At 38.1% G+C, this 20,389-nt stretch overlaps 1 protein-coding gene across 1 annotated transcript; it reads right to left on the bottom strand.

The window, feature by feature from the left end:
- Positions 1-5,573: 5,573 nt before the first annotated feature.
- Positions 5,574-14,450, bottom strand: LOC307123703 (sodium/potassium-transporting ATPase subunit alpha-1-like). Its single transcript, XM_079812351.1, has 22 exons — positions 14,333-14,450; positions 13,888-14,001; positions 13,653-13,712; positions 10,989-11,192; positions 10,599-10,712; positions 10,373-10,507; positions 10,172-10,289; positions 9,811-10,079; positions 9,393-9,701; positions 9,124-9,258; positions 8,853-9,045; positions 8,578-8,753; positions 8,303-8,439; positions 8,046-8,196; positions 7,786-7,954; positions 7,561-7,715; positions 7,360-7,483; positions 7,111-7,256; positions 6,268-6,398; positions 6,046-6,147; positions 5,835-5,926; positions 5,574-5,724 (listed from the first exon to the last, which is right to left on the bottom strand). The coding sequence occupies exons 1-22, from the start codon at positions 14,342-14,344 to the stop codon at positions 5,696-5,698; spliced, it is 3,075 nt and encodes a 1,024-aa protein (XP_079668477.1). The 5' UTR covers positions 14,345-14,450; the 3' UTR covers positions 5,574-5,695.
- Between the last annotated feature and the right edge of the window lie 5,939 nt (positions 14,451-20,389).

The raw sequence follows: 20,389 nt of genomic DNA, 5'->3' as shown, positions 1-20,389 counted from the left end.
GAGGTTGTAAATAGATAGTGAGTTATTGATGTTTAGATGTATATATTTTATTGTTTTATCTGCCCAGGGACTGCGGATGGAAATTAGCTGTGGCTAAATCTGGTGTAAAGCATCTTTTCTTTTGTAAGATTAATGTACTTGCACATGGTCCCTGTCAAATAAATAATAAACTTAAACTTAAACTTAAAATGAATTATTTGTCAAAGTTTAGCATTTTTTTGTACTGAAAAAATCTTTTGATGATATAATGATGTTACATTGTGATTACAATCAAACCTGAACAAGAGAAAAGTCTTTAGAGTTTATCGTTTATTTCAAACATCTGATTTTCTTATAATTCTACAAATTTAATCTACACTTCAGTTACTAACTGTAACAGAGCAAAAATGAAAAGAAATGAAGAGTTATATTACATATTGAGTAAAAAATACACAACATGAACATCAAAATGCAATGAACTGAACAGCAATAACAAGCAATAACAAATGTATTCCTGTGTGCGTGCGTGCGTGCATGCGTGTGTGTGTGTGTGTGTGTGTGTGAGCATGATAATTTTGCATTGTGGATGTTTTATGCATTGTTGGAAGTGTGCCACTTCGTTTCTGTATGCGTGTTCTGTGTTGTTTTCCTTTTTTTGAGGGTGAATGTTGTCCATTTTCTTAGCCTGAGTGTGATTTTTTTGGTCACAGAAACATTAAAACCGATATCAATCCAATTATTTTTTTTATGTGTAGATCTAGAGAGTGTTGACAACCGTACAAAGTCTCATGCCATTTAGACAAAGGGAACTTTTTTTTTTTAATTTTAGCAAATGTCCTTTGGGGTCAGAAAAGACCCCGAAGACCGAAGAAGGGTTAATAGCAGACACTTTTACGCTGCATTCACACGGGGCGTCGGCGTTAACGCTTGACGGAGGGCGTGGCTTAAGCTTGGTTCTGATGTGACCGTCATAGTGACAACAGCCAATCACATTACTTGCCGCTTGGGCCACAACACAAAAGAGGCGCCTTTTGACGGCTAGTCTGTGAGACAAAATGGATGCCGATTCACCAACCGTCTCTGCCACCTCCTTCCAGGCCTGGTCTCTCCGGTTTGTGTCCCGGTGTTTGTTGTTTATACAAAGATTGGTCGTACAGAACCGGGTGATTACCCACCACAATTATCCTTCATTTTGAACGTTCTTCATTCACCTGTGTTTTAAATTAACGCAATTGGCCAGCGTCTGCTCTAGGGTATTTGGATAGGGCAATCTGATTGGATGACGCCTGCGTTGGCGCTTGAAAAGTTGAGAAATCTTCAATTTCTGCCGTGAAGCGACGCGACGAAACCCACAATTCAGTTGGACGTCACCCGTTCAAAGTAAATGAGAAGCGTTAACGCAGACGCCCCGTGGGAATGCAGCGTTATCCAATGCAACCTACAAAACACCAGAGGTGGACACGAACTAAGTACATTTACTTGAGTACTGCACTCAAGTACACTTTTTGAGTATCTGTACTTTCCTTGAGTATTATATTTTCTGGAAACGTATTACTTTAACTTCACTATAGACAAATATCGTACTTTTCACTCCACTACATTTCTATCAAGGTCCTCAAAGTCGAAAGATGTTCCTGTAGCAGCTTTGAAAGTCAATGGATGATTATTTTTTTTCTTCTTTAAAAGGTTTTTCAGTAATCACTCTTATAGGGTCATGTGAAGTTTCCCAACATTTTTTGAACACTGATCAGTTTATAGCAAAATGGAAGAAGGCGGTTCCTCTGCGCAGTGTGTGCACCCATGGCCATAGGGAAAAGTGTGTTTCAGTTTTCTGCAAAGATTAAAGATTAGTTTAGTTGGAATACACTTGATGCATGTCTCATTAAATGTTCAAAAATGTAAATGTCTGGGAGAAAAAGAGAAGAGAAAACAGTTGGGAGAATATCGGATGTGTATCAGAGTATAGGGTCCATGCATTCGGCCTTAAAGTGACAGCAGTTTTGTAAAGAGCTTAAAGGAAATTCGCATGCGAAATTTTCGCACGTCAAAAAATAAATTCGACCTCACGTTATGTCAATCACGCTTGCACACTGCCTCCGAAACTTTCGTCCGTCAAAAAAAAATCGGAACAGGTTACATTTTCTGCGTTTTTCGCATCCGTTTTCCCATCTATGGTTCTGATGCCCAACCTAAAACTGCTGGCAGTGGTGGTGAATGAATCGCCAGTGCTCCTCAGATACCTACAATTAAATATACAAATATTATTGTATCAAAAATACTGCAATATCACAGCTATAATTATAGCACACCAACTCCCTGTAAACCGCGCGCGCGCGCGCGCGCGCGCGCGTGTGTGTGTGTGTGTGTGTGTGTGTGTGTGTGTGTGTGTGTGTGTGTGTGTGTGTGTGTGTGTGTGTGTGTGTGTGTGTGTGTGTGTGTGTGTGTGTGTGTGTGTGTGTGTGTGTGTGTGTGTGTGTGTGTGTGTGTGTGTGTGTGTGTGCGCGCGCGGATCCTAGACATACTGCCAGTCTCTGTTCAGGATTGGTAATTTGTGGTCTTCTTTTTAATATGTGGCTCCAGTATCGCTAGCAAAGCATCAAACGGAGCCACTGACATTCAACTTTGAATCGGTCTGGATAATCCGCAGCTCCTTGATAAGGAGGTGGAAGACGGCATTTTGTGTTGTTTTGCGTTTTTTTCAGTAACGCATTCATTAATACGCATCGGACTCTGTGTGCAAGGTCTCTGTGCGTGACGAATTTTTCGGATCACGAATACGAAAAAACGCATGCGAAAATTTCGGACTCAGTGTGCAAAGGCCTTAAGTATTTAAATTAGGTGGTCGTATGCTAGCATGTGGGATGGAGCATCACTGACTAGCTTAAACCACCATGATGGCATAATGTGCATTTATACACATTAGTTTTATACACATATTTATACACATATAGTTTTCCTGCAGCTCAAACAGTAGAGCGTGGCGCTAGCAACGCCAAGGTCATGGGTTCGATTCCCAGGGAAAGCAAGAACTGACAAAATGTCAAATGTGTACCTTGAATGCAATGTAAGTTGCTTTGGATAAAAGCGTCTGCCAAATGCATAAAAATAAAATGTAAATGTTATATGACAATGCAACAATAATAAAATAATGCATTGACATAAAAAGGAAATTTTATTTTGATACTTAAGTACTTTTAAAAACAAATTCTTCTGTACATTTACTTAAGTAAAAACCTGTTTTTATAACTTTCACTTGTAACGGAGTAATATTTGACCAGTTGTACTTTTACTTTTACTCAAGTAACAGAGTTGTGTACTTTGTCCACCTCTGCAAAACACATAACAGGCACGATACTTACAGAATCAATGTTCACTGTCACGTCTGCTTTGGATAACACTCGAGCGGTCAACATGATACAGTGATTCCAGTGCCTCCTTTTGACCCCCAAGGACAAAAGTGAAACTTTACCTATATGTAACTTTTTTATAAACCGGTAACCTTACCTGACCCCATAGAAAAAGTAGAGGCAATTGCAATCTACACAACAAATGAAACATCAAATGGTAAGAAAAGAAGAAAAACAGAAGCACTCCAGACTCCAAACACTCCCTGTTTTCCTTATTTCAGTTCACAGTGCGTTGGATAGGAGAGCTCTCTGTATCCTCCTGTCGGCCACTTTGTCCAAACTAGACTCACAAATCTGTAATCTATCAGCTTAATCTACTTTAAGGGCAGGAGGTTGGGAAGATTTGGGAGGAGTTTGGCAGGTGTCATCTATCTTTAACCTTCATTTGACCTTCATCACATCTCATTTATTTGTTTCATATAATTAGTTTTATATATATATATATATATATATATATATATATATATATATATATATATATATATATATATATATATATATATATATATATATATATATATATATATATATATATATATATATATATATAAATTTGCTAATATTCAAAGTAATATCCCTTTCATTCTTAGTTGTATGCAGTTATAAGTGTTGAGCATTTCTGTTGTCTATTTATGAAAGACTTTTACGTTAAAAAAAATGAGTTGCTCTCTTACCTTTTGACCGTTTGTCTATTTCAAAGGTAAGAATGACGAAATTGTAATAATTCTTATAAATGGGTACAATTACGCACTAATTTTGATCGGACCTTATCCTTGTTGTGTAAACGGTTTTCTGTTTTGTCAGTCAACAGAGCCTCTCAGCCCCCATGTCAACCTTACTTCCTTTAAAAGTTTAGTAGTATAACAGCTGAGGATGACATCATGGCACACATTTATGGAGCTAATGTTTTTATAGTGGAATGTTTGACTAATGTTCAGCATGTTCTGCTGGTTTCTCTGATATGTATAAACATCTCTCACAACCTACATGCCACTCGATACCTAGAAACACCTGAACTCTCGGTATTAGAGGTCATGGGTTCAGTTCCCAAAGAATGTAAATACACAAAGATATAGACTGAGATATGTAGTGTAAGTTGCTTTGGATAAAAGTGTCTGATAAATGCAGTCACATAAAACTTGCTGTTGTTGACGAGTCTTGTTTTCTCTCAGCTGTGCATGAGAATCAACATGTGAACCTTTCCTGCATTAAAAAGACAGTTATAGACATACAGATGTTTTCGTTGTATCATATTACCCCTGCTGGTAGATTATGTGTATGTATATACTGTATATATATATATATATATATATATATATATATATATATATATATATATATATATATATATATATATATATACACACACACACACCGATCAGGCATAACATTATGACCTAATATTGTGTTGGTCCCCCTTTTGCTGCCAAAAGAGCCCTGACCCGCCGAGGCATGGCCTCCACTAGACCCCTGAAGGTGTGCTGTGGTGTCTGACCCCAAGATGTTAGCAGAAGATCCTTTAAGTCCTGTAAGTTGCGAGGTGCGGCCTCCATGGATCGGACTTGTTTGTTCAGCACATCCCACAGATGCTCGATTGGATTGAGATCTGGGGAATTTGGAGGCCAAGTCAACACCTCAAACTCTTTGTTGTGCCCCTCAAACCATGACCCTGTCGCCGGTTCACCACTGTTCCTTCCTTGGAGCACTTTTGATAGATACTGATAGACACTGCAGACCGGGAACACCCCACAAGAGCTGCAGTTTCGGAGATGCTCTGACCCAGTCGTCTAGCCATCACAATTTGGCCCTTGTCAAACTCGCTCAAATCCTTACGCTTGCCCATTTTTCCTGCTTCTAACACATCAACTCTGAGGACTTGGGGCTTTCCTGTAGCTCAAACAGTAGAGCATGGCGCTAGCAACGCTGAGGTCATGGGTTCGATTCCCAGGGAAAGCAAGAACTGACAAAATGTAAAATGTGTACCTTGAATGCAATGTAAGTCGCTTTGGATAAAAGCGTCTGCCAAAATGCATAAATGTAGGACAAAATGTTCACTTGCTGCCTAATATATCCCACCCACTAACAGAGATCATCAGTGTTATTCACTTCACCTCATAATGTTATGCCTGATCGGTGTATATATATGAATGGATTTTTCAGCTTAATAAAACACACACACACACATTCAGCTCCATATTATTTGACATTTATTTATTCAATTATGAAATGGACTAGATTCTGGATCGTTTTGAGAATTTGAAAAAAACAAAGTCTCCTAACGGGAGTTTGCAATAGAGCGTCGTCTTGTTTCAGTAGTACGTTTCCTGTTCCACCCAGCCTGAAACACAATAGCACAGATATTAGAGCCAGTTCATCTCTCTAAGATACAACAAACTTTGTTGAGGTTAATGAAGTCTGCCAACATCTGGAGGAAAAATCTGTTATTACCTCCTGGATTACGTCGTAGGATGTATTTTCTAACTTCATCATAGATGAAGATGATAATGGAGTATGGGAAGGCAGTGAACCACCACAACGGTCTAAATAGAAGAACACAAGTTTTATTTTTTGTTCACTTTACCGGTATTTTCAATTCCTGACACACCATTTATATCCTTTTCTATTCCCATTACTTGTTCAAAAGCTTATGTCCGCTTACCTTAAAGGATACATTCTGACAGCAACGTCCATGCCTGGGCAGTAGGACAAGAAAGCTGCCATAGCAGCTTCCTCAAAGAAAGCAAAGATGAGGACTTTGTTTCTAGGAAAGAAAACAAATTACGATAAGGCTTTAGAGGTGAGTAGCCTTCAGCTGGAACTGAACAAACAATCCACCAATATTTTATAGCTTCTTTGAAGCTAGTTTGTTTGGTTTACATACTTCATTCCTTGCTGTACAATGGAATTTCTTCTGGTCTTTACAATGATCAAGTCACCCCACTGCACAACCACAATACTAATGAAGAAAGCTGTGTGGCATGTGGACTCTATTATCTTTCTACCCTCGTAGGTCTGCATCAGAAAAGAAAACACACAAGAATGTTTATACAGTTACTGTATATTATAAGGTTGATCTTTCAAATGTGTGCTATGATGATATAGGTTCACATTTATTAGGTTTTGCTAGAACTTTGGCCCCGTGTACACCTGGTGTTAAGATTCGTTTTGGTCGATCGGATAACAAGTGGACGACACTAAATGCAAGTGTAAACAGGGTCTAAAAAGTTTTCGACCAATTCCAGAGGTAGTGGAAAACGTATTGGACCGGATTGCTTTCAAAGTGGTCAAATGCACTTGAACAGCCACTAAAAGATCGTCTACTCTCTGCCTACTGACCTAATGTGTAAACATTATGGGAAGTGCACTAGCCAGATGGCATTTAAACTTTGTCGGCTTAAGACCCAAATTTGGTTTGAAGACAAAAAACGTATCAAGCATGATGTTCTGACACACACTCTTGTGGCTGTCAGGGCAGAAATGAAATCTGATGCTTTCCGTATGTTTTTCTGTCATTTTAGGTTGCATAAATATGTAAAATGCACAAGCTTATTTTGTCTATTAGACCGAAAGATCTGAAAAACACATACATACCCTCGCCTCGAAGAAATCAGGACAGAAGTGGTTGAAAGTGGACATGTGGGAATGTGTCTCTCTCGTCTACTTGTGATCCGATTGACCAGAACGCATCTTAATACCAGTTGTAAACACGACTTTTGACGCTTACCCATTGTTGACCATAGCTATCTTCCAGGTCAGTGATAGATCTATCTTCCCAGCCAACTCGAAGTCCTGGCAGATAACTGGGCCAGAATCCATTCTCACCCATAACCACAATGTAGGTAAAGAACCCTGCAGCTGCTTGGATCATACCTAAAAAAAGGAAAGCAATGACAATAAAAAAATTATTAACTACCCATATTACAGTTTTTTTATTGATGCCATGTTCAAAACATCCAGGTAAGAATGCTCTTACCGATTTGACCATATGCCATACTGATTAGCCTCACATTCACCAGCCTATCTGTTTTGGCATTTCTGGGTTGTCTCTTCATGATGTCATTTTCTGCATTTTCATATGCCAATGAGATAGCAGGAATCTGTGACAACAATTAAAACTAATTCAAAATAGGCCGCATAATTTAAAATTCTCTACAGTAATAGTACTTTTTCTTACCAGGTCAGTGCCCAGGTCAATGCAGAGAATGGTGACGGTGCCCAGAGGAAGAGGAATACCCACAAGGACAAACAAGAGGAAGGGTGACATCTCCGGGATCTTACTGGTCAGTGTGTAGGCAATGGACTTCTTCAAGTTGTCAAAGATCAGACGGCCTGAAGTGGAAGATATGTTAGTAACCTTCATAATTCTTTAGTCAATTAGGTTCTCATTAACATGCCACACCTTCTTCTACTCCAGTGACAATTGAGGCAAAGTTGTCGTCCAGAAGGATCATGTCAGCAGCCTGTTTGGAAACGTCAGATCCAGCAATACCCATAGCCACACCAATGTCAGCCTTCTTCAGAGCCGGAGAATCATTGACACCATCACCGGTTACGGCTACAATGGCACCCTGATAAGAGGAAACATCCATCGAAATGATCCCAACTGGGTAAAATCATCTAGTTTTAACTCGGATTGGATAGAAGACTCTCTGGCGGTACCTGTCGCTGACAACCTTCCACAATGATCAGCTTTTGTTGGGGAGACGTTCTTGCAAACACAATTTCTGTATGATATTGGAGGATCTCATCCAGGTCACCGTCATTCATACTCTTCAGTTCTCCACCATGGACCACACAGGCCTTAGCATCTCTAAAGGTACACTTTGTATTAGAAGACATCTAGAGCAAATTCAATATAAGTATATATTAATCTGAAGTCTTTGCTTTGTTTTAGGTGGCTGAGATGATTGGATTACCTTGGGTTTACTTCTCCAATGGGGATATTCAAACGAGCTGCAATGTCTTCCACAGTCTCATTGCCTTCAGAGATGATACCAACACCCTTTGCAATAGCTTTAGCTGTAATAGGATGGTCGCCAGTAACCATGATAACCTGTATTGGAGGAGTCGTTTATTTAAATGACTTTGTATGAATAACCGTAGCTGTAATTGAATGGTCACAAGTAATTATTATTTGAAAATCTTCATATGGGCACAGTATATTTAAGCAGTAGATCTCAAATGAGGACACCTTGATTCCAGCACTCCGGCATTTGGCCACAGCATCTGGTACAGCCGCACGAGGAGGATCAATCATGGACATGAGGCCAACGAAACACAGGTTCTCAGTTGGGAAGTTCACTTCTTCAGAATCAAATGCAAAACCTTCAGGAAACTGGTCATCAGGGAGGCAAAAGTGGCAGAAGCCTTTGAAAGAGAGCACAGAATTATTCAAACATGCTGTAATTTACCATTTTATGTGCAGTCATAACTTTTTTACTGGTGAACTTCATAAGTTGGCTTTACCCAGCACTCTTTCTCCAAGACCTCCGAGTTCTACATAAGCATTTTGGAAGGAATCTTTCAGCTCATCGTCCAAAGGCACCTGTTTTCCTTCAATCAAAATGGAGGAGCATCGATCCAAGATTCTCTCAGGCGCTCCCTTCATCACCAGCAGGTGCTTAGACTCTAGGGAATTGGTATTCTTGTGGACTGAGAGCTAGAAAAGGCATATGAGGGACTGTTAGAATGATCAGTCAAATCTGCAAATCTCCAATGAACACATCAACAAAAATACCTGATACTTGTTGGTGGAGTTGAAAGGGATTTCAGCAACCTTCGTGTACTTCTCTCTCATTTCAGTGACTGAACCACAGCACAGCTCAATACACTTCAACAGGGCAGACTCTGAGGCATCACCAGCTGTTTCTCTCTGCAAAAGATTAAATTGAGCAAAGTTTTAACTTACAATAACAGTTATATTGGCATTGGCATTGTAAAAGTTGCACGCCTTGCATATCTTCATGTTGCTCATATAGATAGTAAGATAACTAGCGGGAAGCTCACATTAAGGATTGGGAGATGGCTCTGTTCAGCACGGAAAACGGCACGGTTGCAAAGGCCAGCAACACGCGCAAGAGCAGACCAAGTAGCAGAGCTCTTTTCAAAGGAGTTTCCACTCTGGTTCTCTGTGGTGTCAGCTTCATGAATCTGGTTGTCAAACCACATGTGAGCGACGGTCATTCGGTTCTGGGTCAAAGTTCCAGTCTTGTCAGAGCAGATGGTGGTGGTCGAGCCAAGAGTCTCCACAGCTTCCAGATTCTTCACCAGGCAGTTCTTCTTTGCCATTCGTTTGGCGGTCAGAGTTAGACACACCTACACAAGTAAACACATGTCAAGAAATCATCATAGCACTAAAATATGACCTGGTAGATACAGTTGACTAAACAAGAAGAAGCATAAGGCAACAATCAGTCTGACTTACAGTTACAGTGGCAGGAAGACCTTCAGGCACATTAGCGACAATGATCCCAATCAGGAAAACGACAGCTTCCAACCAACCATATCCAAGTAGCAGGGAGAGGATTAGGAAGGTCAAGCCCAGGAAAACAGCTACACCAGAGATGATGTGGATGAAATGCTCGATCTCTTTCGCAATAGGCGTTTTTCCACCATCCAGGCTGGAGGCAAGTGATGCTATACGACCCATGACGGTATGGTCACCGGTGTTGATGACGATCCCTCTGGCAGTACCTAGGGTTTCATTATGTTCAAGCTATTTCAGTTTGTCCACAGCGACTGTAAAATACAATGTATCCAACATACTACAGAACATTTTCATGTACCTTCAACACAGTTGGTGGAGAAAAACGCAATGTTTCTTGTCTCCAGAGGGTTTTCATGGGAGAAGTCAGGAGTACGACCCTGGGGCTCAGATTCACCAGTGAGGGAAGAGTTGTCCACCTGGAAAAGTAGAAGGGAAGTTTCATAAAAAGGCACTGCTGGAATATATCGCATTTGACATTCAGAAATGCTTTTGGTCTTACCTTGCATCCTTGTGCAGAGATGATGCGAAGATCAGCTGGGATTCGGTCTCCACCTTTGACCTCCACAAGATCACCAGCGACTACCTCGTCGGCGCTGATGATCTTTTTCTCTCCATCACGCACAACTAGCGCTTGCTACATTACCAGAAGAGAACAATGACTGCTTTTGTGCCATGGGAAAGCAACATTTGAACATGCAATGTTTTGTAAGACACAATTTCTGTACCTGAGGAACGAGGTTCCTAAAAGATTCCATGATCTTAGAGCTCTTGGATTCTTGATAGTATGAGAACCATCCGTTGACTATGACAACAAAGGCAAGCACAAGTCCCAGGTACAGCTGCAAAACCACAGTTAGGTTTTTAGAAAGGCACAAAGTGTATGATAATCTACAGTGAACTGACATTAAACTACTTAAGAAAGGTGAAACAGTAGAGCATGGCACTAGCAACGCCAAGGTCATTGGTTCGAATCCCAGAAAATGCATGGACTAACAATAAAATGTACACCTCCAAAGCAATGTAAGCCGCTTTGGATGCAAGCATCTACTAAATGCATAACCGTAAATGTTTCTACAACTACATAATTAAGACGAAAAACAATTTCTCTCACATACATTGTCATTTGCAGGTTCTTCAGAGGAGGCAGCCGTGATTCCATATGCCGTGAAGCAAAGAAATGCACCAAACCACAGCAGAGTTTGGAAACCACCAAAGAGCTGTGTGCAGAACTTGACCCATTCGGGAGTCGTAGGAGGTGGGGTCAGGGCATTCGGACCATCACGCTCCAAGATCTCCCTTGCACGAGAAGACGACAATCCCTGCCGTAAGGTATGAACATTGAGTAATTAAACATATACCGAAAAAAAAAACCCACACAGACTTAGAACTGAGCGCCACTTGCTTAACATATTTAGTCTTTGACAAAAGCAGCACTTGATCATAAAATTAATTTGTCTCTTTATATTTTAAATAAAAAGGAGATAATGTTATACAGAGAATTTGGAGTAACACAAAATGCATTAAAGTAATATATGTGACCCTGGACCACCAAACCAGTCATAGGGGTCAATTTTTGGAAATTGAGATTTATACATCGGAAGGCTGAATACATGAGATTTCCATTGATGTATGGTTTGTTAGGGGTCCGTGTATGATCCGTTCATTCAATTTTTTATTTAATATTGAAAGTAGAAAAATTAGAAAACAGCTCGTTTTTCGCTTTTTCATTTTTTCAGAAAAACGAAAAACGAGATTTTGGATTGATTTTTCGTTTTTTGTTCAGGGGAAGAAAAATGAATAAACATTTTGAAAATTCGATTTCTACACGTGGGCGGGAATTATACGCCCCTTTCTGATGATTGGTCAGCCAAAGATCAAACTATTCCGTCATCAATTCTTCCTCAGTGCCGCACAGTAGAATAAAAGTCTTGTACAGCTGTACCGATTCTTAACGTGTATATTGCAACTACATTTCATATTTTTCTCATCAAACAACCAGACTAACGAATGGCTCGACATACCGGGGCGCGGTAGAGACTAGACAGGGCTTTCTTCTGTGTAGACCAGCGGTTTTAGACCAGCAAGATGCAAGGTGTCTGCAAAATAATTTGCTATATCCTACCGTATTTCCCGGATTGTAAAGTCGCGTTTTTTTATCATGAAACATGCCGTGATTTATTCCAAAAAACGAGCTATCTCATTTTTCTACTTTCAATATTAAATCAAAAATAGAATGAACTAATCATACACGGATTGTAAGAGGTCCGTGTACATTTGTTTTTCGATTTAATATTGAAAGTTGAAAAATTTGAAAAACAGCTCATTTAAAAAAAAACAAAAAAAAATTCGACTTGATTTTATATTTTTAGGTTCAGGGATTGAAAATGGATAAATGGCTTGAATATTCGATTTCCACGCGTGGGCGAGCATGAAACGCCCCTTTCCCCTGATTGGTCTACCAAAGATCAACACGTGTCGCTTTCAGTTCTTCCACAGCTCTGTGCAGAATTACAGTCCTCCGCTGCTGGACGGATTCTTGAAGTGTTTATTACAAATAAACTCGCTCATCAAACTCAATCAACTCGCTCAATCAAACAACCGGACTACACTAATCAGGTCTCCAATTGAAAATTTTCTAGTGACTGATCACATCTAATTTTTTTAGTTGGCCAAATTGAATTTCTGTGAATTAAATTGCATCAATTAAAATCGGGCTGGGCAGGGCATAGAAAGGTTTTTTTTTTTTTTTTTTTTTTTTTTTTTTGAAAAAAAAAAAAAAAGAATAAATGAGCCGTTTTCTAATTTTTTAACTTTCAAAATTAAATTGAAAAACAAGTGAACAAATACACGGACCGTTAGGATAGGACAATATTTGGTTTTACAACTATTTGAGAATCTGGAATCTGAGGGTGCAAAAAAATCTAAATATTGAGAAAATCTCCTTTAAAGTTGTCCAGATGAAGTCCTTAGCAATGCATATTACTACTAATTATACTTTTTTAATCTAATTACGGTTGGAAATTTACAAATTTATAAAAACAGTAATATTGTGAAATATTATTACAATTTAAAATAATGGTTTTCTATTTTAATATACTTTAAAATAGAATTTATTTCTGTGATCAAAGCTGTATTTCCAGCATCATTACTCCAGTCTTCAGTGTCACATGATCCTTCAGAAATCATTCTAATATGAGGATGTATTATCAATATTGGACACATTTATGCTGCTTAATATTTTTTTTTATAACCTATGATACTTTTTTCAGGATTCATTGATGAATAAAAGGTGAAAAAGGATAGCATTTATTCAAAATAGGAATATTTTCTAATAATATAAATCTTTACCATCACTTTCTTTTTTTTATCAATTTAACACATCCTTGAATAAAAGTATTAATTATTTTTTTTTAAAGAAAGGAAGAATAAATGACTGACCCCAAACATTTGAATATTAATTGTTACAAAATATTTCTAATTTAAATAAAATCTTTTCTTTTTCTTTTTTTCACTTCAATAAAATAATAATAAATCATCATATTAGAATGATTTCTGAAGAATTACTGGAGTAATGATGCTGAAAAGTCAGCTTTCCATCTAAATATCTTCATGGAACATGATCTTTACTTAATATCCTAATGATTTTTGGCATAAAAGAAAAATTTATCATTTTGACCAAACAATGTATTATTGGCTATTGCCACAAATATACCCGTGAGACTTATGACTGGTTTTGTGCTCCAGTGTCACATTTATAATTTTTAAAAGCTTCTGCTCACCTTGTTCATGTCAGTTCCATATTTGCGTGAAAGTTCATCCAATGTGAGCTTGTGGTCGTCCTGCAGAAGAGCAAAAAAATTAGCATCTCAGTTCTCCACAGAAAATCTATAAAACCCATTTTTTTTGGACAGCATAATAATAATGTATTTGTGGTTGGTGATATTATGGTAATATTGCCTCCATAGCATGACCAGATATGAATGTGATGTGTGTATATATACATGAATTTCTCACCAGTTCCACTTCTTTCTTCAGTTCGTCCACATCCCTCTTCTTCCTTTTCACCTTTTTGGGCTTTTTGATTTTATCCTCAGAAGTTGCTGTCAATTTGTAGTCATCGTTCCCCGTCTATAAAACATAAAAACACCTTACCTGATCAGAGCAGAGCCTAAGATAAACTGAGGAACATCAGCAGAATAAAGTGAGTGATGAAACCACCAGAATCACCGCTGAAAGGACCAGCATACACCAGCATGAATTTCCATGCTGGCCTATGCTGGTTTGGCGCTGGTCTGTTTAACCAGCATCGTCTTTCTGGTGAAGCGTGTTGACCAAGGAAGCTTTCTCAGTTAAGCTAATTAAGCTTCCCGCATGGGACCAACCAGCTCACCAGCATCCAAAACATTATATATGCTGGTTGATTCAGAAGATATAATCAAGATAACCATAGTCCACTCACGCCAAGCCCCATTTTCCCAATTTATTTCAACCCAAAATCTGGTGCTTTGGATTCCAGAAGCCTCTCTGGAGACACAAGTGCCTGTGTGACCAAGCCAAGTTCACAAAATTTATATTCTGCCAACTCACCTGTGTTTTGGGGAGGAGATCTGGGAAATTTTGGGAGGGGTTAACACCTGTCATCCTTAACCTTTTATTTTAACCTTTCATTTATTTAACCTTCATCCATACAGGGAAGTCATTTTGGTGACACCCATTTTTTGGGTCATGTTTTTTTGTAGAACTATTAACTTGCTTTCAAAATGCTTTTCCTTAGTCATATGCTAATTAGTGATAGAGTGAAGATGATATATATAATTTTTTTTATATATATATATTATGTGAAATACTCTTATTTTATTCATATATATATATATATACACACATATATACATACAGTACTGGTCAAACATTTGGAAAAATTATTTTTAATGTTTTTGAAAGAAGTCTCTTCTGCTCACTGAGGCTGCATTTATTTGATCAAAAATACAGGAAAAACTGTAATATTGTGAAATATTATTACAATTCAAAATAATGTTTTTTTCAGCATCATTACTCCAGTCTTCAGTGTCACATGATCCTTCAGAAATCATTCTAATATGCTGATTTATTATCAGTATTGGGAACAGTTATGCTGCTTAATATATTTTTTATAACCTATGATACTTTTTTCAGGATTCATTGATGAATAAAGAGTTAAAAAGAATAGCATTTATTCAAAATAGGAATATTTTTTAAAATAATATAAATCTTTACCATGACTTTCTTTTTTTATCAATTTAACACATCCTTGAATAAAAGTATTAATTCGTTTTTTTTAAAGAAAGGAAGAATAAATGACTGACCCCAAACTTTTGAATGCTAGTGTATATTGTTACAAAAATTTCTAATTTAAATAAAATCTTTTTTTTTTTTTTTTACTTCAATAAAATAATATTTCTGAAGGATAACTGGAGTAATGATGCTGAAAATGTAGCTTTGCATCACAGGAAATAAATTGTATTCTAAAGTATATTAAAAAAGAAAACCATTATTTTAAATTGTAATAATATTTCACAATATTACAGTTTTTCCCGTATTTTTGATCAAATTAATGCAGGCTTGATGAGCATAAGAGACTTTTTTAATGTTCAAATGTTTCCAAACTTTTGACCGGTACTGAATATATATATATATATATTAGCAGAATTTTCACAAAAGTTTCTCAAGCTAATTTGAATGAATCTTTCCATTGCTTTTGTGCAAAAGTCTCGACATGTTCCCTACAGTACTTCCTAAAGCAGCGTTCATGCCTCGGCTGTAGGACAGAAAAAACCTGCCAGATCAGATCCACAATCAGATCAAAGAGCACAGCCTGGTTTCTATGAAATAAAGAAGATAATACGATGATAACTTTCATATTCCTCATAGTGGCCTCTGGGCCCGTTAGAGGTGGATTGAGCGGCCATGAGCTGGAACTGAACAAACAATCCACTCTGATAAATATCAGTCCAATTTTTATGGCTCCTTTGAAGCCGAAACATTTGTTTACACACTTCACTCCTTGCTGTAGGATAAAATTGTTCATCTTACATATTCACTCAATATATACAATATATAGCAATAGAACAAATGTAAAGTCTGTATTATTGTCTTTCCTTTGTGACATGTTATTTTATGAATGATGTTCCCTGATCACCAGCATATTCTGAATGCAGGTGTGCTGGTGATCAAACTAGGCTTCCTTAACCAGGTTAACCATCAAAAAACATGCTGGGACCAGCATTACCAGTACATCATGGCTATCTTGGTCCACCTGCAAGACCAGGACTAAACCAGCTATAGGACCTGCATGGACATTCATGCTGGTGTTTCATTCATGCCCCACCAGTTTTATGACTTTTGTCCCAGTTTTGTTTAGTGATTCATGACCGTGTCTGTAGATCACATTGATTCTATATTTGGGAAGAATCATTGGGAATGTGAATTTGGGAATGACTTTGTCTATGTTTAGTAAACCGCTTGCCGTATGTTGCCAGTCAACAGAGCTTATAGACCCATGTCCTTCACAATGCCTCGAAAGTTTAGCTCGCATTTAAACCTATAAATTTAAAAAGGTGTAGGTGGAACAATGTTTTATACGCAAGCTGGGAAAAAAAAGATAAAAAAGGTCATTGCGACTTTCTTACAATTGCAAGTTGCTGGGATCTCACAAGTTTGACTTTAAATGCAATTGAGAGTTTATGACTTGAAATTCTTGAAATTTTTTGATAAAAAGTCGCAATTACCTTTTTTATTACATTTTATTACAAAACACAAGACAGAATTATGCAATTACATTTGAGCAAGATTAATGATTGTGTTATAGAGGGAGTGAAAATGACATATAATATTGTATGTTGGCATTTTCCTGCCTTTTGTAAGTTTTTTAAATTTTACTGAAAACATTTTACATAGTGCACCTTTAAGAGTCTTTTCTTTTTTTTGTAAATGTTTTTGCATAATTTTTTACAAATTATATTTTAGCATCATCATTTGCAAATAAAACAAAATGCTACTTTTCATTTAAAATATATATAAGGAATATTCCACATACACAGGGAAAAACACAACCTAGATAAAAGTAATACATTATTTCATTATTTGACTTGAACAACGATATATAAAAATAGCAAATGTAGTCAAAATGGGGGAGGTGGGGTGCAATTTTATACCAAACTTTATAGCGTACAGTAACAGCTGAACGCTGGTTAAAACCCGGTCTTATCTTAAATGTTTTTATTATTTTGTATGTTTAGCAGGAGTCCACTTATGATAGTTATGTTAGCCGGATATCCAGCTCAATAAATCTCCTTTTGGACTGAGCAGGACGTTCTGAAAGTTACACTATGTTTACACTGTACATCAAAGTCTCATATTAAAATATCAAGAATATGACTCTGCCTAAAACTGGTTCTGCTGTTCCGTGGGTCAAAGATCAATGTTTGTTCAGTTCTGATGCTTGGCGCTCATATTTGCTGCCATATACTGATATTTTGTGTTTGTTTGTTTTTTGTTTCTAATAAAGGTCACTTATTAACTTCATATACGAGTAGTATTACACCGAAGGAGGCGGTTTGTGATTTAACAGAACAAGCGCTCTTGTAATACTCAGAATATTACAGAGTTTGTTCTTGGCATTGTAAAGTATATGTACACTAGGCTCTGGCCTCTCCTTTTCCTCTCAGAATTGAACAGAGATACAATTTATGACGAACAAATCAAACTAATAGATAGCTAATAAAAGAGTGGGTGCACTGAGAGAACGGGTAACACTTAATATAGTTGGACAACTTTAGACATTCTACTATCTATAAGTAACTTTTCAACTACATGTCAACCACAGTGGGGAGAACAAGTATTTGATACACTGTCGATTTTGCAGGTTTGCCCACTTACAAAGCATGTAGAAGTCTGTAATTTTATCATACTCGTACTCTTCAACTGTGAGTGACGGAATCCAGAAAATCACATTGTATGGGTTCAGGTCTGGAGACTGGCTAGGCCACTCCAGGACCTTGAGATGCTTCTTACGGAGCCACTCCTTAGTTGCCCTGGCTGTGTGTTTTGGGTCGTTGTCATGCTGGAAGACCCAGCCACGACTAGGGTTGGGTACCGTTCACATTTTAACCGGTATTGGTACCCGAAATTCGGTACAATCCAATGCTCTCCATTGACTTTGCATTGCGTGAGGCTGCATCCTTGTCATTTCGGACTTATAAAAAAAAAAACAGAACAATGTCTAAAAGCTGATATGTGACAAAGTGTTCAGCAAACAAGCTAAAAAACACAGAAATACGTTTTTATAAGCTGTCAACCCAAAAAAACGAGAGTTTAAGGAGACAAAAGTGGATAAAGGCAGTAAAACGTGACGCTTCAGCAGGAAGAATGGGTAAATTTTGAGATCCTGACACTCAGTATGCTTCAGTATGCCAATGTGTGCAGTAAATATGTTGTCACTGTTAAGTCAAATATCCAAATGTCAGTTTTACATATGATATTTCCTGTCGCTGATTACGTTCCCCTCTAGTGTGTGTACTTCTCAGTGTAATATAACGTGTCTCAATGGCCTGTATCCACTTTTTTGTCCTTAAGCGCTCGTTTTTTGGGTCAATAGCTTATAAAAACGTCTGGGTTTTTGGTTGTGGGTTTTGCTTAGCTTGTTTGCTGTACACTTTGTCACATATCCGCTTTTAGACATTGTTCTGTTTTTTGTTATAAGTCCGAAATGACAAGGATGCCGCTTCACACAATGCAAAGTCAATGGAGAGCGTTCGATTGTTTTCCCCCCGGTGGGCGTGGTCTTCAGATTATGACGCGTGTCGCTCTGTCTCTATTGTCTGTGATGTTTGTATACTGCAATATTTACTAGATAGTAGGCTACTAGGTACTTACATTTTATTAATAAAAACAACCATATTATTTTTGTTTTATCGTTTTAATTTCATTTCTATGAAAAGATTTCCCACAAATTATGTGCTGTGTATTTTCTGGTAATCAAATGAAGACATAAGACATTAATTTAATTTATCTTTTAATATAATTAAACTTTTTTTTGTCAAACAAAGTGCTGCACAACTGAGCTTTATACAGTTAAAATTAAAACAGAACATTTTTAATTTATTACTTAAAAAATAAAGTTTTGATTATTATTATTCAATTTGTGTTAGTATTATTAATTGAGACATATCTAAATTCTACTGTACAACAGTGATGTATTTGTCAAGATAAACCGGACTTTTATTTTGACGAGTTGCCGTTCCTTTGAGTTTCTGTGTTTATGATATGACGGTAGTTTTCTCAAATGACACAGTAAAATGCTCATAAAGTGACTCTCATTAGCTCTGGAGATGACGTTTGTGCGTTCATGTCCGCATATGAGACGGCAGAGATGGAAACACACGGCCGTGATAGTGAGCGAGTGAGTGTGTGTGTGTGTGTGTGTGTGGTAAGCCGCGCTTCTATGGCATTCATTCGCACAGAGACACGCAGGATTCGTATTTAAATAGTCTTTTTGCGGTTTAATATTCACAGACAGTAGTCTATATCACCAGACGCATTCTGAGATACCGAATTTTGGTACCGATTGCTTTAATGTGAATCGGTACTCGGTAGTACCGACGTAATTCGGTCGGTGCCCTTAAAAGTATCGAGTTCGGTACCCAACCCAAGCCACGACCCATCTTCATGCGCTTACTGAGGGAAGGAGGTTGTTGGCCAAGATCTCGCGAGACATGGCCCCATCCATCCTCCCCTCAATACGGTGCAGTCGTCCTGTCCCCTTTGCAGAAAAGCATCCCCAAAAAATTATGTTTCCACCTCCATGCTTCACGGTTGGGATGATGTTATTGGGGTTGTACTCGTCCTTCTTCTTCCTCCAAACACGGCGAGTGGAGTTTAGACCAAAAAGCTCTATTTTTGTCTCATCAAACCACATGACCTTCTCCCATTCCTCCTCTGGATTATCCAGATGGTCATTGGCAAACTTCAGACAGGCCTGGACATGCGCTGGCTTGAGCAGGGGGACCTTGTGTGCGCTGCAGGATTTTAATCCATGATGGCGTAGTGTGTTACTAATGGTTTTCTTTGAGACTGTGGTCCCAGCTCTCTTCGGGTCATTGACCAGGTCCTGCTGTGTAGTTCTGGACTGATCCCTCACCTTCCTCATAATCATTGATGCCCCACGAGGTGAGATCTTGCATGGAGCTCCAGACCGGGGGAGATTGACCGTCATCTTGAACTTCTGCCATTTCCTAAGAATTGCGCCAACAGTTGTTGCCTTCTCACTGCTTGCCTATTGTCCTGTAGCCCATGCCAGTCTTGTGCAGGTCTATAATTTTATCCCTGATATCCTTAGACAGCTCTCTGGTCTTGGCCATTGTGGAGAGGTTGGAGTCTGTTTGTTTGTTTGATTGAGTGTGTGGACAGGTGTCTTTTATACAGGTAACGAGTTCAAACAGGTGCAGTTAATACAGGTAATGAGTGGAGAACAGGAGGGCTT

The sequence above is a fragment of the Gobio gobio genome (genome assembly GCF_949357685.1).
Source record: "Gobio gobio genome assembly, chromosome: 3".
Lineage (NCBI taxonomy): Eukaryota > Metazoa > Chordata > Actinopteri > Cypriniformes > Gobionidae > Gobio > Gobio gobio.
The sequence above is the reverse complement of the archived record's forward strand: the minus strand, read 5'-3'. Positions and strand labels throughout refer to the sequence as shown.